Below are 27,688 nucleotides of genomic sequence, written 5' to 3'. Positions count from 1 at the left end.
GTGACGAGGAGCGGGGCGTCCCTGTAGAAACCAGCCGTGATGGCGAAGGGTGCCGGTGCGGCGGGCGGCCTGTGGTGTCTGAGGGCCCGCCCGGTGCCCTCCTGGGGAAACAACCGGCCAGCGGGCACGGCTGTCACCGTGTCTACTTAAAAACGGTAACGGAGAGTAACCCAGGCTGGTCACAAAATGCCCGCGTTGGGTGTTTTCCTTCTAGCGGGGTTTCAGGGGAGAAAGCCCGAGGCCCAGGGAGCGCCTAAAGCAGGGAGCTGGGTAAGGCTGCTTCTGTTTGTGGTAGCGTCTCAGGTAAATACAGTGAAATGCCACCTTCAGCAGCTCCTCAGACAGCAGCTGAAAAGCTACACTGAAAAACAGGCTGATTTCAAATTGTTACAACAACAGGTTTCTCTCCTCAAGTGCGAATTCTTAAGCGACAGCTCAGGACAGTTCACAGTGCTGGAAGCGGATTTAGGTCTAACTAGCAATCCCTGAACACCTGCCCCAGATCCCATCGGGAATTTTAGGCAGCTACAGTTCTGCCAGTGGCTGGAGCCCATTAAAGCATCGCTGGACACCAGCTGCGGAGGAGCGGACTAGGAGCTGGGAACCACTGAAACACAGCCAAAGCAGTTCACAGCAAAGTGGCTTTTAAGTAGTTAAGATATTTACACAGTGACAACCCATGATTATGATGATTTGCTTTACTTCAAATCTTAATTAAAAACGTTTTTAGAACCGAAGTATGTTTTCACAGCACTTCAATGCAGACATAGCCAGGTCACCTGTAAGCAGACTGGTACATGAAACAGCACTGCACTGCAGAGCACAGGCACAGCATAAGTCACAGCTTTCGCCTTCCAGAGGGTCCCAGGCTGTGCACCACACACCTTATTGACCAAATGACAGTCACACCTACTAGAAAAATACTTTCTAACATAAAGAATTCTTCCAAGATTCAGAAATCTTCAGTTCAGATGCTTGCTTTGCTCATTTCAGAGTCCACAGCCCAGGACAGTAGCCTAGTCACGGAAGCATGAAGTTGTCTTTCTCTCCTCAGTTTTCTACCTGAGTGACATAACCAGTGAGACTGCAAATATTAGATAATATTTAATACAGAGCAAGGAGCAGGTTTAGTTTATACTAAGAGTGTGTTGATGGTGTTCCTTGTAGTCTGTTGGTTAGGGCTGGCTCTCCGGAGAGATGAAAGACTCAAATACAGATTCTCAGCCAGGGAGAACTTCTTAGAACTCAAGTAACAGTAAGGCTATTCTACATCATGTCATGTCACGTAAATAGTTTCTATATAAATTCCAAAGAACTGTTGGAGATGACTGCCTGACTTGGGAACCTTGTTTCATGGGCTTTAGGACGCTGAGCCTCTCCTTAGTCACAGCACACTTGAAGATGAACTCTGAGCAACCTGATCTGACTTTGAAGATGGATCTAAATTCAGAATGTGGTCCAGAGGACCTCAGTGGTCTCTTCCAGCCTGAATTGCTCTTATGCTCCTGTAAAACTCTTCATATCAGCTGAGCGATCATCTGAAGATGTCAGGTGATGCTTTTACAGCAGACTTTGACACTAACAGAGGTTCCTCAAAGATTCTGGTATTAGGAACTATATAAGCTGTTTGTTCACCATTCTTTAAGACCTAATTACCATATTTTTCTCTCCCACATACATAGATGTGTGAAGCCTCCAGACTATGCCTAGTGTGACTTTTTGAGTGTACTATCATCACATTTACCTCGTTCCTCAATCACTCCATCTTGTACTCCAATGCTGAGAATCATATTCACTGCACTAAAAAAAGAAACAACACTGCCTTGATTTTCCTTAACTGTTCTTTTTTTTTTATTTATATTAAAACTCCTCTGTTTAGGGGATCAGACAATGACAGAAGGTGGGCTATGGAAACCTAAATCCCCTTTCCTGATGTTGCCAAAGATGAAGGTTTCTGATTTGGCTCACGATCAGCAAGCACAAGCTCTCAGACTGCAAATCAGGCTCAGCAGAGGGGAGATGGGGTTTGCTCTCTGCACAAGAGAAATCTAATAAAATCTAGGATCAGGCAGGAGGCTAAGCTCCATGCTTCATTATGATCTGTGCATGAATATTAATTCAAAGTGATACTACTCTATACTTGATACAGCTCTCTATAGCTTTCTAAAGGAGAAAATTCAGTCTACGGTGGACTTTGAATTTAGCTGTCAAATTAGAAGTCTGGGAAAGTTAGAACAAGAAAAACACGCCACACCCAAAAAAAGTAGCAGACGGCTGTCATAGATATTTTATAATAACATGACGGCCACCTCCCACTGTGCCCTACATATCATACAATGAACCTCCCCAGCTAGTCCAGATGCTTTCTGTTATCTGTCGTGAAAAAGCAGCTGCTCTAACGTTGATAGCCAAGGTCCTGTGAGTAAGTCAGTATTAGTAACACAAAAGACCCATCCTTCACTACAGCTGCAAGGCAAAGAACAAGATTTAAAAAAAAAATGGGTGGCCCAATTTCAATTGTTATGCACATAGGTAATCGTTGCAATGCAAACAATCCTAAACTGAAGCGTCGCCACCCTGAGCCATAAAGATCATCGCACCATGTATCAGCCACAGATAAATTACAATTAAGGGCCTTTTCCCACTAAGAACCCAGAGGAGGAAGAGAAAAGCTTAACACTAAAGCAAATAACTGAAAGGATTGGAGCAACCAAGATCAGTGCAAGCTTGATTTAATGCTTACCAGATCCAGAAGAGCTCTGACCTACATACTGCAGCATCCCTGGGCTGCGGGTGAAGCCAGCTGAGCAGCGACGCAGCCGCGGGGGGAAGGGGATTTTAACACGCTGAACATGAGGGAGCAGCCTCCCGGACACAGCGCTGCATCTGCTCCACAACCTTGGATTCTCTTCCTGGCTCTTTCTCTCAGGCAAAAATTACTGTGCCCCCCACCCCTCAAAACACCTCACACTCTCCACTTTTACAGAGAAACTGGGTGGTTGTTTTTTTTAGAGTCTATGGCGATAACTTACTGATTATTTTTCAATACCACAAGGGTCATGTAGGATTGTCAAAGCCTAACGAGAACCAGGTTTGAGAGATCTCCACTTTGCTCTTTCAACAAGTTGGGAAAACTTAAGAGTCATAGAATCATTTATGTTGGAAAAGGCCTTTTAAGATCATCGAGTCCAACCATAAATTTCACAGAACTCAGCCTGGATTCCCTGAACCACAGGGATGGGGGCTGGCGAGGGCTGAACTCAATGGTCTGAGAGCACAGCTGCTCTAGCAGAGAGAGCTGGGTACAATTTGCTGGAAAGCAAGGTCTGACCATCCAATCTGAACAAGAACCTACATCCAAGGGAGGATGAGACACTGCAAAAATCCTCCTTTTTCTTTTTTTTTCCCCCAGGAATACAAAAGATGGGGAACATTTTTAAAACAAACAGCCACATCAACAAGTTTAAAAAGAAAAATTAACTGACTGTTTCAGTGTTGTCCTGCTTTTGGCTGGGTAGAGTTAATTTTCTTCCTAGTAGCTGGTATAGCGCTGTGTTTTGGATTGGGGATGAAAATAATGTTGATAACACACTGATGTTTTCAGCTGTTGCTGAGCAGTCAAGGACTGCTTAGCTTTTCATGCTGGGCCTGGCAGCAATGGGGCTTGGGGTGCGCGGGAAGCTGGAAGGGACACAGCGGGGACAGCTGACCCCGACTGCCCAAAGGGATGTTCCACACCATACGGCATCACGCTCAGCATAGAAAGCTGGAGGAAGGAGGAGGAAGAGGGAACGTTCAGAGTGATGGCATTTGTCTTCCCAAGTCACCATTACACGTGATAGAGCCTGGTTCTCCTGGAGGTGGCCGAACTCCTGCCTGCTAATGGGGAGCGGTGAGCAAATTCATTGTTTTGCTTCACTTGCGTGTGTGGCTTTTGCTTTCCCTATTAAACTGCCTTTATCTCAGCCTACAGGTCTTCTTTCACCCTTCTGATTCTCTCCCCCACCCCGCCAGCGAGCGGCTGTGCGGTGCTTAGTTGCTGGCTGGGGTTAAACCAGAAAACACCAGAATTATTCATGTGAGAGAGATGGTAGAAAGACATTGCTGAGCTCAAAGGCCTGTGCCACTGTTTTTTAAGCAATCTTGCAACAACGTAGCAGCAGCGGAAAATTCTTGTTCTCTGTACAACTCTGGAAAAAGCTAATTATTATGTTTCCACTTCATCAAAGCTTGTGTTGCGGGAGCATCCTTGAGAAGGTGTCACTTTTCATCCCAGCAACACCAGCCGGTGGGTGGCAGAGGCCGGTGGATGGCAGAGCCCAGTGCTTGGATGAGAGTCCAATTAACACAGGTAGACAGACAAAAGTCAATAACCAAGCCCTGTCAAGCAGACACCAACTGTTCTGGGTTTTTTTTTTCCTTTATCTGCTTCTGTTTCTTCCTCTAACACCACCCATATTCCCCTTCATAACCTCAGGGAGCCAAGGTAGTTTAGAAAACTAAAGATAGTGGGGGGGGGGAAGATTAAAAATAGAAACCCATCTACCTTGAGCGTATTTGCAGCATCTACTTCCAAACCTCATCCTCACCCCACCTCCACCCCCCTCAGCAGACCCATCTCCGTACCGCTTGTGCCCCAGCATCCCCGCAAGTCGTCGGGACTGCTCTGAGGGAGCCAAGCTCGGATCATGTGGGTCCTGCTGAGGAAGATGCTGCCGGGTGGGAGTCACCCACCCCCGGCCTGTTTAGGCTGCCAAGTTACAGAGAGCGCATGTATCTGAGCCTTGCCGAGGCCAGTCACGGCGCGGACACGCGGGGCACAGCCACGCGGTGGCGCCGGGGCTCGCTCCAGGGTCAGCAGGGCTCGTCCGCGAAGGGATGCGCTCGTAGTCGTTCCTTGAACCGAGTGAAAGTAGTTAAACTTGCTTTAAATGGTCTTAAGAACTCCTTTAAGCGGCAATGTATGAAACTGTGAATATCCTTGATAACCGAGTGTGAGAGTAAGTGAACGAGGCTGGCTCTATAGGGTTGCACAGCACTGCTGTTCGACCCTGCAGCTGTTCAAAGTCCAAAAAGCAGATTATTCTGGGCTGGGTCTGACACCACAAATGAAAAAAAGCAGTTGCTTTGAGGTTTCAAAGTCCATGGGAATAAATATAGTGTGTTTCAGAAGTCAGGCTCCTTCAAAGCATTTTAAAAAGAGATTGCCGAGAAAAAGGGACACTCCAGTGCCATTTTGAGGTGGCTGAGCTAAAGCTAGATAAACTCATGGACAACACAGAAGCCATCACCAGCCTTTTCTGGAGAGGAGAAAGAAGGAACAGACTCCCAGGGAGCCACAGCACCCCCTCTCCTGGGCAGGGGTCCCCACTGCCACAGCGGCCGGCTGCGTTCCCCTTCCCTGAGGACAAACGCGACGGCGGAAAACGAGCGAAGCTGCCTGCAAAGTGGGTCAAGCGTGGAGTGAACACTGTAGGATCCTCTCAGACAAAGCTCCTCCAGCCCCCACCCCCTTTTCTTTATAAAATAAGGAGGCAGAAGAGAGCAGTGGTCACTGACCACTCTTGCACTGATAAAGAAGGGCTTTTCCCAGCACATTTTATGATTAGGCAGGGTGGTGGAGGGTGTTTTCAAAGTCCTGAAAAATAAAGGCAGTTGGGAGCCAGGCTAAAGCCTTTCAGCCCCATCGATCATAGAATTATCAGTTTAAACAGTACGCTCCTCTTTGACAATTCAGCACTTCAGTTTTCTGGATTACGCATTTAAAAACAATTTAAATATTTAATGAAAATTTAAAAACCAACCAACCACTCAAAAAACCCCCAAAAACCAAACAACCCAGTTGCACTTGGGGGAAATCTTGTGAGGAAGATGTATACAGAAGTGAACAAGAGAACCAAATACCACAGGTTTAATTTGTTTTATACAACCCTATACAATGCTACAAGTATCTGCAAAATGGACTCCTCACCAGCAGCACCTACCCACAAGTTTTCATCGGGATACTCTCCCCTAATGGTGCTGCTCCTCTTCCCACAGCAGTCCAGGGCGACGTAGTCTGGCATGATGGAGCCGCTGGCAAGGTCAGCAAAAACAAACCGATGCTGGTTTGAAGCTATTGGAACACATACACCCCCCCGTTTATTTCTAGCTGATGTTTTACACACCACAACTGAAGTCTTAACAGCCTCACAGCAGTTTTTGACCAATGAGTCAGTAGGATAACCACCGATCCCGAGCCTCGTGTACCGTAACCCAGCAAGATGCTGTTTTAAACACAGAAACATCAGCTGGAAGGGACCTCGCTCTCCCTCCAAAGCGGCACTAGCACCAGTACCAGCTCGGCTGTGGCTTTTTCTAGCCAGTCCTGAGACCTTCCAAGACTAAGTATTCTGCAGCCTCGCTAGTTAACCTCTTCCAGCACCACAGTGCCCTCTTATTCTAAAAGCTATTACATCTCACCTGGTTTCATGTTTCCCAAATGCTGGCTAATTATGTATATATAATATTTAGGTGCTAGTTGTGATTAACGTTTTATACACTAGGAGCAATCAGTTTAATCTTCATCCAAAAGCAGTTCTGTTCACCGAAGAGCAATTAAGAGATCAGGTGCTGTAGTTCAAGCCATCTTAAAAAATAAAGCTTTTAAGCAACAGCACAGGTTTTAAGAGCCTGAAACATGCAGCATTGCTTAATTTAAAACCAAAAGTGTTGTATCAGCCTTTTTTTCCTGTATATATGCCAAGGAACTCTGGTCCCTTGCTCAAGAGAGCAGCTTGCCTTTATTCTCATCCAAAAGGAGCACAGCCAAATGAATTAGAGCACTGAAATAACTTTTTATAAAACCACAGTAGGCTGACTCATGAATGCTTACTCTGCAGGGCTTTTTTAGTCTATTCACAGGTACTGAAAGATTTCTGTTAACAGTTTGTTTCCAACCTTCTCCTGGAACTTGCAGAGAACAAATACTCCGTGTAGTGATCACTGTAGCAGGCGGAAGGCACCCGACGCATTCTACGAGACTTCAAGAACCACTGCTTGTTCCAGAAGTCTAAGCTCACATAAACCAAGCACACGATTGCAAAAACCCACAGAATACTAAAAAGCCATTTCTCTTGTGTAACTTTGCTTTAATCTATGCAAAACCTCCTAAAACATGTCGAGTTTCTGGGAGTGCTCAGCATAGAGAAAAGCAGCAGCAATTAAAGAGTAAGTGATAAACATGTGTGACAGGTGTATAAGGAAGTGGTGGAGTGGAGCCACACCTTCAATTAATTGAATTTGGAGCAGTATTTAATTTGAAATCCAAAACTGTGATTTGATCACACCTGCCTCTTCTTACAGACCATTTTTCCAGAATGAACAAGTGCATTTATCCTTCAGCCCCCTCCTGCTCCTTAGGTCACAGCTCCTCCAACAGCAGGAGCTGCGCTCCAGTATGACTAAGGAAATGGAAGGGGTGAGAGGGCAAAAACAGAGGGATGTGTTTATTGTACTACAAAAAAAGGCCCAAAATAAACCTAGCACTTGCGTAACAGTTTTGTTTTTGTATTCTGCATGAGGAAATCCTTTGCCTAAGATTCAGGCTGTATTTCTAAATTGCCAGAGCAAAGACTTTGTCCCAAGCTCTTAACACACAATTACTTTATTAGAATGACTTTCAGGGTTTAAGTTTGCTCTAAAGAACGAAAAAAGAAAATCCCTCACGCAGGACATGAAAACATGGATTAGCAGGTACCAGTAACGCTCAGAAATCTTTTCTCTACTAACATTTCCAGACAGACTCAAATACAGGCGGAGGAAATGTCTAAGCTTTCATCAGCAATATGTACACTCACTGCCTTTTTCCCCCAAGGCAGAATTTACTCGTATCATCCAGGCACACGAGGAAGAACCAGGTAACCAGCTCTGTCCGCCTTCACTTGCCCGTGTGTCCAGTGCCCTCCTAGGGTATTGTCACATCTAAAATGGGTAACGCTGCCCAAGCATCCGAAGCAGGGGGACTGAAAGCGTGTGCAAATGTCATCGGCTGGAAACAATCCGGCACGAGCCAACAAACACACGCGCTGATTTACCTCGGAGACATCCACCTATACAGGCAGCGCTCCCCGTCCGTCACCGACCGGGCAGGGGCTGCTGCAGCAGCCAGCCCCGGTCTCGGGGGCTCTGCGGAAGAGGGACGCCGCGGCAGCTGAGCAGTCGGGGATGGCAGGGGGAACAGGGCATAGGATCAAACAGGCAGAGGGAGGGTGAAGAAAGAGTGGGAAGGGGGAAAATCACTGGCAAATCTACACACTTTCACTCTGTCTCGTTTTTCCTTTCAAAAACAAAGTTACTGAATGTTTTCCTGTGCAGAAGTGTAATTTTGTCTCTTGCTTTTGACTTAAGGACTCCTTAGGTCAGGACAGGCCTCACAAATGAAGGCTGTTTGCTTCAGTCCAATATACAAATTTGGATACGTGGCCAAATGACAGGACATCAGTAACTGCAACTTAAGTAAAAGGCAACATGGAAAGCTCAAAAACCTCCCCCATCTGGCCAACAACAGGATTCTACCGACTCTATCCAAATTCTGAGAAACAGAAGGAAAAACGGGAAGTTCTTAGAGTGGTTCGTAGAAAAGTATCAAGTTTCATCTGTGACTGCCTTCTGACAAATGAAATCCCAATGTCAGCCCTCCTCACTAACCTCTCGGTTTAACTATCCTGCTTTTAAAAATACCGAATTACCACAATACATGATCTCCAGCTACTCCTACTTTACTTTTCATGGAATTTACCAGTCTTTGTAGTGAAGAAGGAAACATCAACACAGATCGCCAAAACAAGTACAAATCCTAATTATGCTCATTTCTCTGCAGCCAGTGTCATCACAGTTTGAAGTTTTGCTCAGGTGAACTTTAATCAATCAGCTACCAATAAATCAGACAGTTATTATTTCTACTTGAAGTTTTCCTTCTCCTCTTGAGTCTTCCAAAGATGTGGTGTGGCCAATCTCCATCAGAGTAACAATTTTTTTGCTCACAATGTGATATTCTCAATGAAATCTTCAGATGGCCAGTCACAGCATAGTTACAGGGGAAAGTACAAAAACTGGAGTGACTTTCAACATCTTCCATTGTCTTTACTAACAACTGCTTTCATTTTGTGTACAGGAACTGAACAAATGAACCAGCTGCTCCCCCCCAGAGCAGATGAATCAACGCCAATTAAAGTACCAGGGAAAACAGAAAATAGGGCAAAGTCATTACTCTTGAAGGAATGGTGTCAATTGAGGCACAAAGTTCTAATCTACAAAAACATTTACAGAGAATGGCATGCGACAGGAATTTAAAGTGAACTACTCTCTACAGCAAAGGGTTTTTTTTTAAATAGCGATCAAAGCAAAAGTTCCTGATATACTAAAAAAAGACACTTGCGATGCACTTATTTTTAGTATGCACTTCTTCCTGCAAGAGATCAAACTGCAGAAGACTGAGTGCTCTCCAGAAACCATTTGGAACCCAACCTACAGGACAAGTCTGAATTTTTGCTGAAGAAAAAAGCAACCACTCAAGCCTTTCAGAAAAGGGATGAAGTAATGCTTGGTGAAACACAGCATCTTTTTTGCAAGTTAGAGAATTCAGCAGTCTTCCAGCAGAAAAGCAAGAAAGCCCCTGTAAGTGCATCTAGGACTAGGCCTCCAGGTAAGTTGGACATTTGCAAAATTTCTGTACTTTCCCTTAGAAGCAAGCTGTGTTAAAAAAAAAAAATCCTTTATGTTGTTGCAGAGTCTGCATTGTGCCCAAGGAATTTAAAGTCTCTTAAACAATATAAGTAAAACAGCCAGGTACATCTTTTTAAGACATGCCCATTAAGTTTCAAGCACAAGCCTTAAGAAGGCATAAAATTTAAATTTCTGTTTTGAACAAAATAATCAAATCAGGATTCAAATTCTGAAACAAACTGGTAGAAAGGAAATGTTTTAACAGAAGTTAACATAAAACACATACCACTATTTTTCAGAATGTAAGCTTGGGCAATACACGTAGTACTAAATTTCAAGTTATTTCCTTTAATATTTAGAAAACTGGTTTTATTCTTAGTTTTTCAGAAAATTATTTTACGTATTAGCACCTACATCATAAGTAACTCAGACTTAGATTTACACTTGAAAAAAAGCCATGCTCAATCAATTAAGTTATCCTATATTCTTCCATTTTTGAATAGAGCACCAAGAGGGAAAGAGCAACACATGAGCAATAAGCAAGCTCTGTTCTCAGCTGCATGACATCAATGACCAGGCACCTCCCTGGGACAGAATTCAAAAGGTCAGAGTTTTCCAGCACACTCCAATCACTTCCGTTTTAAATATTTAAGGTGGAAATTTCTACGCAAGTTTATAAAACCCATCCAGCTACATCTTAGTTTATTAAACCACAGTTGACCTGAGATGCAATTAGGATTTGACATTTTTCCATACTTAGTTCACAAGTTTATTATGAAAAACACTGCAGCTCTGTCCTGCAGTAACATTGTTTTACAGAAAAAAACAGTTCTGTTCAAAGTAATTCACTATCCTTGGACAATTACAAGGGACAATATGGTAGGGCAAAGAGTGGAAGAGGGAACTGAGTGCAGACAAAAAAAAAATCAATACAATTAAATTAAACAGTATTCCCTGAAAATAAAACAAACAAACAGTTTCAGAACAAATATGAGGCCTTGGTACTTATTTTAAAAATGTTCTTTAAGCTTCAATGATTGTTTGCTGCTACCCTTATCTACAGTCATGCTGAATAAAGCTATAGCTAAATGGAAAGTTAAATGTATTCACGAGGTGTTAATGTCTACATCTTATTATTTGCAGTCTCTCAGAGAAAGCAAAAGTAACTACAAATAGCGCTATGCCAGAAACTGGTTTCTTGACCAACAATGTTGCTTCAGCATGCAATGAACTGGTTCATTCTAAAGTGGTCACAGTTGTTGACGACAAGAGGCTTTGTATTTGAATATGGCACGTCTTTTGGTCCATGTGAAAACAAGTTTGAATGTTAAATATTTTCTGACACTTTGGAGTTACTGTTGCTCTTCCCATTTTCTTTAGGTCAACATATGGTTCATGGCAATACTGTACAGGTCTAAAATCTCTTTACAGGAAGTAGTCTGGGGTGCGACGAGTAACATGCGGTTCACCTCTACGTGGTGCTGGATCAAACTGCAAACTGAAAAGCATAGATATTAATGAAGCCGCAAGAGTTTAGTTCACATTCAGGTATGTTTTATATATGAAATGCAGTAGCAGTGGTCTTAGAACAGGTAAGCCTTTTCAAGCTTTTTTCAACCAATTAAAGTAGTCTTCTAGGACAAGTGTTCAACTTCTTCCACTCCTCCTATTAGTATGTATTTATAATCCCTATACCCCATATTTTAAACTCCTCTTATGATTACTACTAAGGACTGGAGAGAAATGAATCTTAGCTTCAAGACTCATAAATTGCTCAAACATTAGTATATATTTAGAAAGTTAATGTCTACAGTAGTTGTCAAATGGGGCAGTTTACACAATGCTTTTGCGTCGTTTACTAGTAAAAGTTGTTGCTGAGGAAGTTAATTAGAAACCTCATTAAAAAAGCCGACATCCTAACATCTGAAGAATTTGAAGATTTCAGAAGTCCCTTACCCTAGACTCATAGGAAGGCATCACCTCAGATGTGACAGAGTACTCTTACTCTCAAATCACATACCTCTATAGTATTTCATTAAACTCCAGTTATACAAAACAAAATCGAGGAGTCTCACTTTCATCTGACAGACAAGATGTCCCAGATATTTGGCTCCAAGACTTTAAATGCAACTAACCCAACAAGTCCATATTCGCTTCACTACCCAAAAAGCGTACAAGGGTAAAAAAACATACCTTAACACAACAATTAAGCAGTATCTTGCTACAGCAACTATCTTAAAATAAAAGGCAATGTAAATCTCATTTTTAAACATACTTACAAGGAGTATTTTAGAGTATCATCAAGTTCCATAATTGCAGCCTGGTTGCCACAACGGTAACAATAATTTGGAGCACTGAAAATTGTTACTACATTCCGATCATGGCACCAGTTGTACCCCTGGAGAACAAAAATTGTGGCAGCCAAGTTAATTTGTTGTACTCCATATAACCATCTGACTACTAAACTGAATTTTTAATGCACAAACCCCTAAGTGGCATTCCTAGTATCATTTTAAATAAGATTAAGGCTCTATCTTTATTTGTCTTCTCAAGAGAAAAAGGGTAAAAAGGAATTTTGTCCTTCCTATGTTGCTTCTTACTAGTAAGCGTGAGCTAAACATATTTAAAAACAAAACCGGCAAGAATTCTCCATTGCATTTGAATTAAAAAATTAAAACAGCAATTCCGAAGTGCACAGTCTACTCTGATTTTTAAGCTACTATCACCAAAACTAGAATCCAGACATACCTTTAAAAATTCTAACTGCCAGGGATAACTACAGACTACAAACAAAAACACACAACCAAGGTAAAAAAGAAAAATACATCTTTTTTCAAGACACACATATTGGTGTGCATTTTCTTAACAAGGAACTCAGTAAGAACCTTTTTATCTACACAGAAATTCAAAACCACATCTACTACTGAAGTCTCTTTTGGGACATTACTGTAAATTTTCAGGAAAAAAAGCAGCCAAAATAAAGGTTACTCCACCATCAAAGCAAGGAACTCCTTTAGTAGCACATGAATACTGTCAAAATAGAGTTTCTGGAAGACTCTCAGCTGGATCATCAGTAGTCACAGCAGCACATGCACATCTCTGACACACAAGAGTACGTATTAACACACCAACTGCGCAATCAAGGGTTTAAACACACAGGCTAGCCTGCTTACCTCCATTACCAACTGATGAGCTCTTGAAACCAACGTAAGGCCATTAGCATGGTTAAAGGTTTCTGAAATATCCTGTCCAAACGTATAACCTGCACCTCGAGGAGAAATTCCCCAGCCACCACGATCATCTGGGTCTGACCATAGCAAGTCACACATTGGACCCTGTAAGAAATTTTTTAAGACATTTCAAAAATTGAGTGTTAAAAACCCACACACATCCTGCAGAACTTGTCGCAGCATCTCCTTGAGACCAAAATAAAACCCACAATCACCTACAACAGCTAGTGCAGTTAACACTGGAAACACTATCAAGAAGTTACTCGGAATGAAGAGTCTTCATAGAAATAGTTCTCACCTCTGAGATCATTAAGTGGTGATGCCTGTTAAGATTCTAGGCACACTAAAATGTTTCTTACTTTAGGCAAGAACATGCCCCTTAGTTTTCCTTACAAAATTCAAAACCAAAAACACCCCAAACAAAACAAACAAAACCAAAAAAGCAACCAACACATACCCCTCCAAACAACCAAAAAACCTAGTACAGCAAGACAGGCACTTTCATATTGCCAAGTTGTTTTGAATTTTATTTTTGGCCTGTGTATTCAAATACCCAATGTATGCCAAATCGTGAGTCCCACGATGAGTTTAGAAAATTATTTTTCAGTACCTCATGGGGAACTTCCTGCAAGCGATCAAGTGCTCTGATGTGATCCAGTGTATCTATCGATGGGGAGAGGCCACCATGTAGACAGAAAATCTGGAAGAGTTAGATACATGAAGTTTAGGAAAACATCTACAAGAGATTCCTTTAAAGCTGAGAGCTGATAGAATACAGTGTTAATATCTTCCTTTACAACTAGTAACATTTAAGTTTGTAAAATTTCAACATACCTGGCCATCCACCAAGGCAGTTAAAGGAAGGTAATCAAAAAGGTCTGTAAAGTATTTCCAAACATTTGCATTTCCGTATTTTCTTAAACATTCATCATAGAAACCATATACTTGTGTGATTTGCCTGCTTTCATGGTTCCCTCGAAGAATTGTGATACGTTCACGGTAACGGACCTAAACGTAACAATTTATTTTAGAGGCATCAAAACACACATCTTCCCAAACAAAGAGAATTTTCTCCCCTCATCCCCGTCATATATCAATAAAGCAATCAAAACCAAACTCTTTTTAAAGATGAAGATTCAATTACAACCTTTGAGCAAAGAAGGGATAATTAATTCAAATCTTCAGCTGCAAAATAATTTTGAGATTAATTCAAAATTTTATATTAATTGTTACTACTGGACTTCACTACACCTGTGCATTGAGCTGACCTCTCTAAATAAATTCTTGAAAATTGCTATTTAGGCAAGTAAAAAATAAATACAGCACTCATTTTAGAAAAAGTTATCCAGGCTTGCACCTGAACACTAGATTTTTTTTCATAAGTACCTTAGAAAACTAAGACAGCCAGCATTTCAGTTTTCATATCTATAAAACCAATGCAGTACAATTGGTAATAGATATTAAGTGTAGTCAGGATAGTAACTATGTAAATTTTATACAGAACTGTACAGCTGAGAAGAAAAGTTACCTTAAGAGCTACCAGCAACGTGACTGTTTCAACTGAATAATATCCTCTGTCAACATAGTCCCCCATAAACAAATAGTTTGTGTCTGGTGATTTGCCTCCAATTCTGAAAAGTTCCATGAGGTCGTGAAATTGTCCGTGGACATCTCCACAGACTGTGACTGGACATCGCACTTCTTGTACATTAGATTCTTTTGTCAAAATTTCTTTAGCCTATAAAACAAAAAACAGGGAAATTGTGAGTTTGTCTATGAACGGTCATTTCATTCAAAGTATGTTCTACCAATTCCAGCTCTCTACCTGCCCTCTGTATCAACTCTTGTCCCTTCCTTGACTGAATCACTTGAGAAGAGAGTTTTATCTTTACTTAAAACGAAGTTTTGCTTTATGCAACCTTTTATTAGTAGCAGAATTTTAGTTTGGTGGTTTTTTCCCTCCCCAAGGAGAGTATTTTAGAATTAATTTCCAGCATAGAAAAACACAAAACCTCAGACTTTCTATAAAAATAGTTTCATGAAGCATAAAACAATGACCATCACCGCTGGAACTGAAGTCGGTAGGTATTTCGAAAAATTAAATCTAAAAATCATGCCAATGTCTTATCTCCAACCCTCAGACGTGGCCAAAACGAAGACCCTCCCCGGGGAAGTGAGCACAGCCGTATCGACCAGCAAAAGCTCCTGGGGAGTTCTACACTTCAGAAGACAGTTTGCCACCTCTCTATACATACATCTTCGAATGCAAAGGCAGAATCCTACACAAAGCAGAAGCTACATCCAGTGGTATCAGCAATTGCCGAGCAGGTAGATTACCTGCACAAGGTTTCTGGACAAGTTTTGTGTTTAAGTACATACAAGTAACACTGAGTTGTATCTTTACAAACCAAAGTAGGGGAACATCTTTGTTGTTTCCATTTTTTCCACAAAATTGAGTACATAGAAGTTGCAGACAAAAGCAATTTGTATGAAGCACAAGCTAAATAGAGCATCAGAAAGGTAATTTTGAAATAATGCAAGAAATCCTTAATCATACCATCACACTGCCAGTTGTTACAGTTTGTTCTCAGAACAGTCACCAAACACATGCCACAATAATTTTCTAAATCAAGATGGTATTAGAAATATAAATAGTAACAAGTTTACAAGTTACCATCAACAAAGATCTCCATGCCTTTCAACCACCAATGTTCCTATTTGAAAAGGATCCCCTTTTTTACCTCATTACCGGAATGACAAGAGAATATATAAAAACTATATTCTATTTTATAAGCCAAGGTGTCTACAAGACTTGCAGAAACAGTACCAAATACCACCTATGCACAGGCCACGCTGAAGCCAAAATATTCTGAAGTATACACCAGTAAGAGAGAGATGGAAGACCAACACCACATTCATCCTAGTTTAACCATGAAGATTCATGAAATTCAACGTTTCATTCAACACTGGAAAGAAATGCAAAAATGCAATCATGGTTAAGCAGCCTGCACAGCACAGAGCTTTACATGTTATAGCATGAGCAACAGAGTTAAATCACTCTGCAGACATATTTACATCAAAAGTCAATCTCATATGACAGTTTCCACTCATGCCATGCCTAGTACTAAAGATAGGTCATTGTTGGCTTGTGGTAGATGCTAAAAGTGTAGATTTATTTTAAGATAGCCTGACTTAAGTTCATTTTAATGCAGTGACACTCACCGGATGTTTTGAAAGTGTTTTAACAGCCTTAGCCTCTTCTAATATGCTATTACATTCAGAAGCATTAGCCATCCTAATTCGCCTTTTGACAAGAGAACGTTACATATACTTATAGGGCTTCAATATAAAAAAAATCCTCCTCTTTAATTACAATGCTTGCTACTGCTGTATGTTCTTAATGCACTGGCAGCATTGCACAAAAAATGCAGCATTCATTTTTCATCAAAAGTATGCAACGTTTATGCTGACAGAGATTAAAACGGCATAGTTCTCAGCAACGGAGTTGTTGCTTCCTCAGTTTTTGAAATATTAAATCACTCAGATATGCATATGACCAAACACGTAGATAAGTCAGACAGCTGCTCTGATGGAAAACGACTGTTCCAGGTCAACTTGCAAAACAGCAATCTCTATTTAAATCCTGCAGTGAAGGAATGCTGGTGCAAGGATTTCAGTATTTCCATGTTCTAAAATGAGTTTCATGAAATACTGTCTTATGAACTGCTTTGTCTATTTACAGTCTTATCATGTCCCATAGCATTAACAGTGGCATATACTGAAGTACTTAAGCAGTATCCCTGCCTCTACAAGAGAGCTTCAGCAGAGCCAAGAGTAGAAAAAATAACAGGCTGAAAACAAGCCACCAACAAGTGGTGCATGAACAACACCCCAAATTTCCACATTAAATCAATTTCTATAAAAGGGTAAAGCAAAAAATGTTTTCATATACTGTAACATAACAAAAACACAAGTTGGTAAGACAACAGTACATGTAATACTACAATTTCACAATTCAAGTTTCATGAAGTTAGGCTGTCACTGATACTACTGAAGTATCTGTGACCCCGACTTTGTACTGGACCACACACTGCCCTGCGCAACTGCATCCCATTCCACTCCCTCTTTATTGATCCTTTCCCCGAGATCCACATTGATGCTACTTGCTCAGCCACATCATGCAACTCCCTCCCTGTCCATCCCCATCCATCCTCCCCCTCAATACAGAGGACTTCCCACCAGCAGCTCTGCTACACTTCCTCACAACCAGGAAGCAGCAGAGCAGCCTTCAATACCACACAAAGTATTCCTTGGTCAAACCACCTGATGAGGGAGAACTAGGGAAGAGAGACACATACCTGATGCCTTGTACTTCAAAAACCCAGTGCCTATTGCCAAGAAGGGTAATAGTGCAATACCTTTGCAGTATTTTGACACCAACATTTTGAAACATTCAGGTTTCATTGCCTATCACTAGAATAAACAATTGCACAATTCTAAAACAGATTTTTCTTGAACATTTATTAGTACTTTCATTTCTCAGTCTTTTTTCAGTTCTTAACAATTCTTAAGAGAGCCCTGAACTTCTGTAGGCCTTCAATCCTACTAAGTAGCCCACAAATCACAGAAAGTTTAACTTGTGATGGTATTCTACAATTTTAAAAAGATGAATAACTTAAGCAAAAACTCAGTATCAACAGCATACATTACAGTTGTAAGACCTATCTCCCAATCAGCTTAACTATTTTTTCAGCCCTACACACTCTGATTCCAAAGCCAAGAGCAAATGGATACAGACTAAGACTGAAAATAACCCATTATTTCAAACTGATAAATGCTAATTTTACAGCCAAGCACCAATAAAGTCTAACACAGAAAAAACATGTAGCTCTAAGACACAGTTGCACAAGAAGAGCATAAGAAGAACTAAATAAAATGCTGTCATAAACAACAATTGCTGAGATGGAAAGTCATGTATTTTACTTGGAGCAATCTCAAAGTTCAAACAATAAGCACATATCAAATACACTTCAGCTTAGTCATGGTGACTGGAATTCATTCCTACATGGTATCTGAAATATTGGCTTACTCAGCCATTTACTCTGGAAAAAGCCAACTTGTACAATCCCAAAACACCCAAAAGACAAGAAGAATAAAACCAATATTGATTTAAACACACAAGAAAACAACACATTTTGACTTTATTGTAAAGCAAGTAGTACGGCATGAAAATACAACCTACTATTTAGGAATTAAACCACTCCTGGACTGCTGCACATCTTCTAAATAGCCAGGCGAACAGTAAAGCACTGTTTTGTTGCCTTTGTTTACAAAGCACATATTTTATGCAAAACACTGTTCTTAAAAGTACAAAGATTAGCTTCATTGTTTTAAGACAATGAAAGATCCAAACATAACCTCTGCATTTTATAATGAACAGTCAGTGATAAGAATGAAAAAAAAAAAGTATCACCATTAAAGCTACTACCATATGATTTTCAGATCTTGACATTTAATGAGATGCAGTGGCTGTATGTATGCAGAGGTATCTCCTATTTCCACTGTTCCCTGCATATATTTTTATCCTATATGCCACTGATTAAGGCTCAGAGTCAAGTGCCATAAAGGCTATAATCCATCCCCTCTCCTTCTCAACTCCACGCTGAGGACAAGTGAGCAGCATATATCATCAACTTTGCCTCACAGAATTAATTTCAAGTCGTCCATTTCTGAAAAATCCTCTGAATTCATCTGTATCCATATTCCATTGTGTTTCCAGAACATAACAGTTACTTCTCCATTACTCCTACCCCTTCCTAGATCCATACATTCTAGCAGGAGCTCCTACAGCCCAAACCAAATATCTATCCTGAAAAACTCTGGGGCACATCAGAAAAAAAGAATGCAGTAAACATTACTGTGCCATTGCATAATTCTAGAACAATGCTTGAAAATGCTGCATAGCAGTGAACCAGTGCTATAAAGCACTTACCAAAACATAAGTAAAAGATAAACCTCAGTTGAAGAAATACAAACATTATTTTAATTCGATGACATAGCTCCAAAGTCATGGTTGCAGATGGCAATGTGTCATTCTTGGCAGACCAGAATTCACACTTGCAACCCCACCATGCTGTCTAGTAAAGTGTGTGTTGAGAAGCACCCACTGTAACCAAGGAGGGGAAAAAAAGGTATTTGTAGTTACCATAAAGATATTTTTATGAGATCGAAGACTTCACCACGCCCATAATTTCCTGTCGTCAAGATGCACAGGATGTGACTAAATGCACAATGATCAGCTAATTGAGATGAATACTGGTTTTAGCTGGCCAAACATCGTGGCCTAGAAGAGATTCCAGTTCCAAGCAAAGTCATCCATTACAGTCACCAAGTCTCCTGCAGTCTTCTGCAGAGTGAATGCATTTGTGTCCTTCAGTTTAAGGGTTTCCCCCACCCCTTACTTGCAGAGGAAAGAGAACATGTTCAGACAGAAGATGGGCTCACCATTTTTAGAGCAAAAAGTATTTTCATTTACTGTCTGACATTTTAAACAAAACCAGAGAAATGAGGCTTTCACTATCACCCTTCAGTGAAGAAGGTATGACAGCAGTCAAGTTTACATATGACACAAATGGGAAACTGATTTATGCAGAACTTCAGAATCCACTAAGGAGTTCAATGTGAATGTGTAAGTAGGAACAAAATTAAAACACAAAGGTCCCTATTGACATTTAATGATTTAATATTCTCAAGTAAGTAAAATCAGGATTTCCATCCACATAGAAGCAGCCACAGCAGCAAAATACTCTTTTCCCAGCACTGAAACAGAAGATAACGGACCTGCTTTCTCCCTGGTTTTGTGACTAGAGCCCATACCTTTGTTTCTAACCTCTTTCACTACCAGCCATACTGAAGGTTTAGAACTCAGTGAAGGAAAACAAGATATGCCTGGTCAAAGAGTCTCAGTGCAGCTCCTGAGAACACGTGTGTCACGATACAGTCACTACATTTGTAGCCCTTGATTTTCTCGGGATAGGACAAACAGAACTAACATACCTTAAATGTCTTTTCCAACCTTAATGATCTCAAAAGTTTTATTTTAATTCAAAGTACACAAAATGAACGTTTAGTAGCTCATGTATCAATGACTATTTGTCAGTGAAGAAGAACAGGCAATTAACTAAACAAAAAAGCATAAAATCCAATCAGCTTTGTATTTCACAACACACAGCAAAGTACCCTTCTTCACTGCTCCTCAACTCAGCAACAACTGCTCCCTTGCTCTTTTAGCAATTTCTATTTGCTTAGAAGAGAAGACTAGTAAAACACATGTTAGCCAGTCAAAAGATCAATCCTAATGCCAGTACTGCATATAAGATTAAATGAGACAACCACCTTTCTTTTTCTACTGTAAATTCTAGAATAAGAAGGTCTACAAGAAAGCATGCAGGCAGTAAACTTTGCCAAATAACCCTCTATTCCTTTGTATTACAAAGTAATGACTGACACCATTTGCAGCCTTGATAGTCCCCTCAACACTTGAGTTTGGAAAAATCATTAGCAGCCTTACGTACTCAGCATAACTGAAAGAAGTGTTCTTTCCCCCAGAGGCAGATTTGGGAGAAGGAAAGGGGAACTGCTATTTAAGTATCAGTAGCTGACAAGACCACATGGAAAACGAGGATAGGAAGGGGCTCCTCTGAAAGCACTCAATGTCATTATTTTGCTTCATACAAAAGATCTTAGTGTCTTTGACCTTGAGTTCAAAGAAAAACAAAGTCCAGAAAAATCTTTTTAAAAATATAGGAGGCCAAATAGCTCAGGAAATCCAGATGCCTTCCTATCTGCATAGGAGTTCCAAGAAACACAGCAACAGTATTAATGCATAAAGCTGATCACTTACACAGAAGATGGTCTTCAGTCCCATCTGTAGAATAAGCTGCATTAATTTTGTATCATTCAAGTTGTTAAAAAAAGAAATAGGCTGAAGCTATTCTCAAACTACCTGTGCCTGAAATCTGCAAGTCCAGCTTCATGTAATAAACTCAAAAGGTTTTCAACACTTTTGCTCAAATAACTCCAACCACAGCTAGGCACAGTCATGTTAAAGGTACGGTCAGGACATCAGTTGGAGGGTGGGGTAAGCACATGTGTCAAAACTCAAGAAATGTACTTCAAAACCAACTAGCAAGTATGCAACACCTATATTGGAAGGTATTTTTAATATACCCGACAGAAATATTGGAGACCCGACTACTGAGCAGTTGAGCTCCAGTATTTATTCTTTAGTTAAGAATAAACTGGTTTTTTCCCGGCTTAACATACTACCTAAAGAAAAGGAGCCAAGGGTAACAACTGTGTTACTGAATATAGGTGTAGTGTTTAAGGGTCCCTAAGTGAGGATGGAAATTCAATCACTGCTCCTTCGATTCCCTTCAAAGAGCCTTTTGTACAAGGCCTCCTTAACTCAAGCCAGACACAGCCAGACAGGTTGGGTTAAACAGTGTAATAAGGCAGCCCAGATGACTAACTGAAAATGGCTAGGGAGCAAGCACAGAGCAGCACTGTCATCAGATCTGAGGAGGCAACAGCCTCCACCACAGGTAGATTTGGAAGAGGACATCAACCTACAGCCTCATCCATGTCCTGAGCCTTAAACTGGTAGAACTCAAGTAGGAACTTGCTCTGTCTCACGAGTGCCTACTTCTGTCATCTTAAGCTATGCCCAAAATAACTTCTAAAACAACACAAAATTACATTTTAATCCCATTTGATCACAGCTAATGTAATTTAAAAACAAACATACACATAACACCTAACTACCAGCACAAGTCAATTTTACAGCATTTCCTGGAATTGGGGGGAAAAAAAAATTGGAAAGCTGATGATGCTACAAGAATTGCCACATACAAGACTAAATACTCACGCGCACATCAAAATGTTACACATATAATCTGGACTAGGTGAGAAGGCTGGCAAGATTGATTCTTCAAATGCCTTTTGTGCAGAGAGATAATTTCCATTTTATATTAACAACCATCACCAAAAAAAAATCCACCATAGAACACTGGGAGCGAAAGGATCTTTTCTGTGAAAGTGTTCCAGATCAATCTAAAGCACAAGTTATTAATTAAAATGTCACAAAAAGCTTTTCACAATACACCTGTAACTCTTCAGAGATGGAAGGTGTAACGACAGGCACTCATCAATGCCTTGATCCCTGGGTATGTTCAAAGCTGCAGCAAAAGAATCCTAAACCATCTTCTGATCTCTCAGAGCCCCTGGAATCCCTAAGAGGGCTCTCCCACCACTGGCAGTAATTCAAGGGTTTCCCTTTTTAGTGAATCCAGAAGCCAATGCAGCAGCAAGGAGGAACCGAAATGCTGTGCTTCCCAGACCCACGTTCTTCTTCTGCCAGGGGGGTAGGGGTAGAAGGACACAGAACTTGTCCAATACAAAGCCCACTACATGGAAACTCTCACTAGCTGGGAATTCTGTTGGGGCAGGTTTTTCAGTTAATTTACAGCAAGTTCAGACAGGAACACCCATTTTTACAATCAACTGTTTAAAGAACAGTTATGTGTGATGGATACATGTAAAGATACGGGAATGCAAAAGCTAGCTACAGGAAAAGCCCTTACAAGTGCAGCTGGGGACAGTTTAAAACATTATCTTCTGGCCAAAAACAGTCAGCTAAGACAGGTAACTCCCCAACAGCAAAGGAGGCAGAAGAAAACATGTGCCTCTGAAAAAGAAGTGGGGCAGACATCTCAGGGCAGTAATAGCTTAAAACACAGGAGTGCGATCCACAAAACTTGTGAGTCCTATGCATTAGAGAAACTGAACTTTGATTGCAGGTGGTTTTTTTGACCCAAAAGAAAGCTTCATCAGTAATATACTGCCCTCCCAAAACTAAGGCACTGAACATAAACTGAACACGTTCAAGCAGTTCACACAGCTGCAGTGACACAGGCATGTTTGGTTAAGTCCTCATTTCCAATCAGTCTCAAAAATCTAACTTGGAAGAGCTGGTGTTAAACAAAGGTGGAAGTTCTGCCACAGGGAAAAAAAAATAGGAAAAATACACCATTAACAAGGTACATACCAGACAACAATATGGCCCAGAAACATATTTATACCATGAAAATTAGCACTGGTGACAAATCAAAAAGCAAATATAACAAAGATCATTGTTACAGATCAAAAGCCGCAAGAGACAAGGCTTGAATCAAGGTTTCTTGAATGTCTTTACCAGTATCAGCCCTCCATCTAGTTTAAAAAATTCTGGATACCAGCACTGACTATTCAATGTATTTCACTAGTAATTCAAGTACACAGGAAAAGGACCCTGGACACTCTACACAGCATATATGACCAAATTATCATCTTTTTCTAAAAAAACGGATGCCATGTTCACACCCACTTAATTACACAGTAATATTTCCAGGGAAGAGACTCTGATACCTCTGCCTCCACCTGCACTAGATACTTTCTGAAATAACCAATGGACACTATCCATAAATTCAGCTTTGTGCATTTCTAGACTGTCATCCCACCTTCCTGAGCAATGTACCACAGTTCCATCTCCTGTGATAAAGGGCATTTATTCACCACAGTGAGGAGAAAAGACCCCTTCCCTCTAAGCTCACAAAGTATGGAAAAGAACAGTATTCTAAAACAGCATGTTTCATTCAAAATGGCCAGTGGAAAAATCCTCACCTGGCATTAAAGGACTTCCCTTCTCCTCCGTTCACTAACAACAGTCAATAAACAATTCAGCATTAACAGGACAAACACTGCTGATACCTAACAGTGACTATACAGTGTACGTTTTAACCACTTCTTCAAAACTTACATTTATCAAATCCTTAAGCAAAGCATGCACACTTGGTCACACAACTGATGTACCATAAAATACATAGCACATATTAAGCCTAGAGTAAGTTAATTTTGACTCAGAGGTTCATATCTGTGGAAGTATTATGTACTATTCATGGTTACAAATTATTCTTAGACTTATAGGACATTTCTACCCAATTACCACCAACACCCCCATCACCCAGGTAACCAGGCACAAAGTAAGAGGCACTAAGAAAGTAACTGGGATGCATGAGTGGCCACACTTAATTATTATGTTTGTAAATAGCTGTTAAGTTCTTTAGATATCAATACTGAAATACAAGAGAGCCTTAGGCTTATTCTTATTAGACAGGCACCAGTCTGCACACATGAAGTCCCAGCAGATCAAGAAATACCAGTCAGGAAGATCATCCAACCAAATAGTGCTACGGGGAAAAAGCCATTGCAAACATTATTTTATTTATTAATTTTAACCAGCCCTAGCTAGAATTCAATGTGGTGAAGAATGACAGTTTGTATCTAGTAGGGTCTTCATCTGTCCTTTGGAACAGTCGCTATATTTGACGCTGTCCTTAACACATTAAGTTATTTATGGAAAAACATAACCTTTGGGTATGATTACATCCAAGAAAATACTTAAGACAATCAAAACATGAAGCACAACTCAGCAGTTTCTGAGAGTCAGTGCTGGAAACACGTTAAAGCAAACACTGTCCCTCAGCACGAGGGCACAGAATTCAACTAACGCCCTGCTTTCACGAACACAGCTTCCCACTTGCTGAGGAAGAGACGACTTGATGGAAAACTCTGACTTCAAGGGCCTACTTCCAATTCCTCACATAAGCAACCATGCAGAAACTTAACTACTATTAGCAGAAGTCCCAGTAAATCCACCTGTAGTATCAGTGACAAATCATCTCTCCTTAACATAAACAGCCATGTGGCTGTACTGTGCAAAGTGTTGACCGCAAACCAGTCAGAGAGAGGGAATTTCAGCTCAAGCACAGTATCACACCACCCAGAGAAATACCACCTTTGGTCTGGAGCTGGCTCATATCCACCCAACTTGAGGCAAAGTGAGGTTGCTGATAAATAGTATTTTTCAGGTAGACTTCTCTCACACATTCTTGTGGCCTCTCATGTCAAAACACAGCAGTTAGACACACAACTTTCTGTAAACCTTTCCTTTCATCTACCATTATTGGTAACGAGCATTACGCATTTATCCAGAAATACAGCTCATTTCCATCTCCACTGGGAAAAAACAAAAATGTCGTCTTGCGCAACAATGATAATTGCGACTACAGTATCTTCTGTAAGGAATTTCCAATGGTATGCCTACTCCTCACCTATTGAAAACCCCAGGAAATTGAAAGCTTTCTGTATATTCCTTATGTTCCTGCGAGCTACCATACAACCTTACAAAACACACCCGCTCATGTGGTATTCAGGACCCTGTACCACCATCAGTTTATAAATGATAGCAAGTGGAATACTCACCTCTCCAACAAAGCGATACAAGGAAGAAGCTGGACTGCTGTCATTAGAGACGCACATGAAAAACAGTCAGGCAGTGACACTGCCAGTTGCTCACACCACCATTTAAAATACACAAACTGTATCAAATGGTAACAATTTCAAGTCACTAGAATACCAGTCAACTAAAATTTGGTGTCAAGCAAGAACCCGTCTAGCCAAAACCACTTCAGGTTCCTTAATAAGTTCATAGTCCTCTGGAAACAATTTGCTTCCAAAACAACATGCTGTAGTATTTGAAGGCATGATGCCAAATTTAAAATATTCTAATTACTTCTTGTGGCAGGTACGCAGCCTTCTTTAGAACCCAGTACATCAACAACTTCCCTTAATAACTTGCTTAATTCCTAGTTCCAAACAGTTTCACAAATATTACGTCCTTCAGTCTAGAAATGTAGGAATACATAAAACCTTCAGTAACCAAATAAACTGCTCAGCTATTAAGTTACATCCAGAATTAGAATCTAGTTGGAAAATGCAGCTGGATACTACTAGAACAATTTTTTCCTCGAATTTCCAAAAGGCAATCTATCCTGGGCTGATTTTAAGACCCTTCTAAACTACGAATGCCTCAATCAACACAGTACTCTAACATCCAAGTCCAATCCATCACCATAAAAATAAGCAATAGTATATATGGGAATTCAACTGCCTATCCTGTGAATGCCACGAAACCCAGAATCTTATTCAGAGAAACCGAAGTCCCAAAGTTAATCTACCCTTCAATTCGTTACAAATGCATCTCTGCTTATTTAAATAATGGGGGGGAATAAAAGCTGTTAAATTCAAGCAGCAGCTCTTTACCCCGTGTAATGTTCAGCTGATTACCACAGATTTTCGTTGGAATAACTTACACTTTTCGGGCTGCTTTAAGATTTTAACCGTATCATGACAGTATGTCGCGTCGATTCACGCGCCACGCTCCGCTCACGACGGCCGGCCGGACTGGCCGCCGCGACCCGGCCGGGGCATGGCTCTCCCCCGCCCAGCCGAGTCCGCCGGGGGACTGTCGCGCCAAGCGGCGCCCGAGGAAGGGAACAGGCAACGGGGAAGGGTCGGGGCCGGTGCAGCGCCGGCCGGCCGGGCCCACCCGCCCCGGGATGGCGGCCGCGCTCGGGGGTCTCTCCCGAGAATCCCGGCAGCGGCGCCATTTTAGGACGCGCTGAAAAGGCGGGAGGCGGAGTCAGGCTCCCAGCGCAGAGAGAGGGGGCGCGGATCCGCCCGCGGAGGGGCCGCAGTTCGCCCGGCTGCCCGGGATGCTCCCCCGGCCGGCGGGTCGGGCGCCAGCCAGTCCCGCGGAGCCGCCCAGGAGGACACAGCCCGCCCGCCCCGCCGCCTCTTCCCGCGTACCGCCCGGGGACCTCCACCCCTGCCGCCCACCGGGCGGAGAGGCGCCTCCCCCGCCCGGCAGTACCTTCCCCGGCTTCCCGGCTGCTCACCTTCCCGCCGTGCAGCCACCCCGGCCCCGCGGGCCGCCCCACCGGGCGCCGCCTCCCCGCAGCAACCCGGCCCCTGCCCCCACCGCCTCCCCGCAGCCCCTCACTCGCCGGCGGGGAGCGGCCCCGCCACCGGCCGCCCGCTCGCTGCCTCTCACCTTCTCGCAGAGGCTCTTCACCTGCCCCTCGGAGAGCTGCTTGCACTCGTTGAGCTGCTCCACCCACTGGTCGAGCTCCTTGGTGAAGACCTTCTCCTCCATCCCGCTCTCCCCCTCCTCACCGGCTGCTGCCGCACCACCCCGGAGGCCCCTGCGATCCGCGCTCCCAGCGGCGGCGGCCGCGACACGGCAGGACAGGCGACGGGTGCGGAAGCGGCCCGGAGCGCTGCGAGTCGGGCGGCCGGCGCGGCGCTCCCCACTGCTGCAGCAATACCGCCCGCTCCCTCGCACCAGACCGTGTAATGGCCGCCGCTCCTGACGTCACCGCCTCGGCTTCCACTACGGGGAGGGGGAGGGAGACGCCATGGGAGGCAACAGCGCGTGCGCAGTCTCTGGGCGGGACCGCGCGTGCGCGCTGGCCTGGGCCGAACGGGACCCGCCCGACCGGCAGGACGGCGGCGGCGGGACGGAGCGGAGGCGCGTCTGCGCCTGCGCAGCCTCGCGCGGCAGAAAGCGGCGGGGGCGGTGAGGCGGCGGCGTGTGTTCTGCTGGAGGGGGCTTTCCCACCCGCCTGGCGGGTGAGGCGCGCTGTCGGGCCCCGGTTCCTTTGAGGGGGGGACAGCCGGCCTGCGGCGCATGAGACCAGCGGTGCCGCTCAGCGCTGAGGACCGGCGCCCTCCTCAGTGGGTCTCTGCTTGAGGGGGGCGGTGCAGCCCCACCCGCCCGCAGCCCTGAGGCGGGAACGAAGGGCGCTGCTGTGAGG

The 27,688-nt window shown here is 42.6% G+C and overlaps 1 protein-coding gene across 1 annotated transcript; it reads right to left on the bottom strand.

The window, feature by feature from the left end:
- Window positions 1-11,130: 11,130 nt before the first annotated feature.
- Window positions 11,131-27,027, bottom strand: PPP2CA (protein phosphatase 2 catalytic subunit alpha; the record flags this gene model as incomplete). The annotated part of the gene is made up of 7 exons (XM_082006195.1): window positions 11,131-11,203; window positions 11,985-12,103; window positions 12,879-13,040; window positions 13,546-13,635; window positions 13,770-13,943; window positions 14,464-14,673; window positions 26,926-27,027. 7 exons carry the CDS (start codon window positions 27,025-27,027, stop codon window positions 11,131-11,133), a joined length of 930 nt encoding a protein of 309 aa, XP_081862321.1.
- Between the last annotated feature and the right edge of the window lie 661 nt (window positions 27,028-27,688).

Source organism: Phaethon aethereus (assembly GCF_964289735.1).
Source record: "Phaethon aethereus genome assembly, chromosome: 14".
NCBI classification, from domain to species: domain Eukaryota; kingdom Metazoa; phylum Chordata; class Aves; order Phaethontiformes; family Phaethontidae; genus Phaethon; species Phaethon aethereus.
The sequence above is the reverse complement of the archived record's forward strand: the minus strand, read 5'-3'. Positions and strand labels throughout refer to the sequence as shown.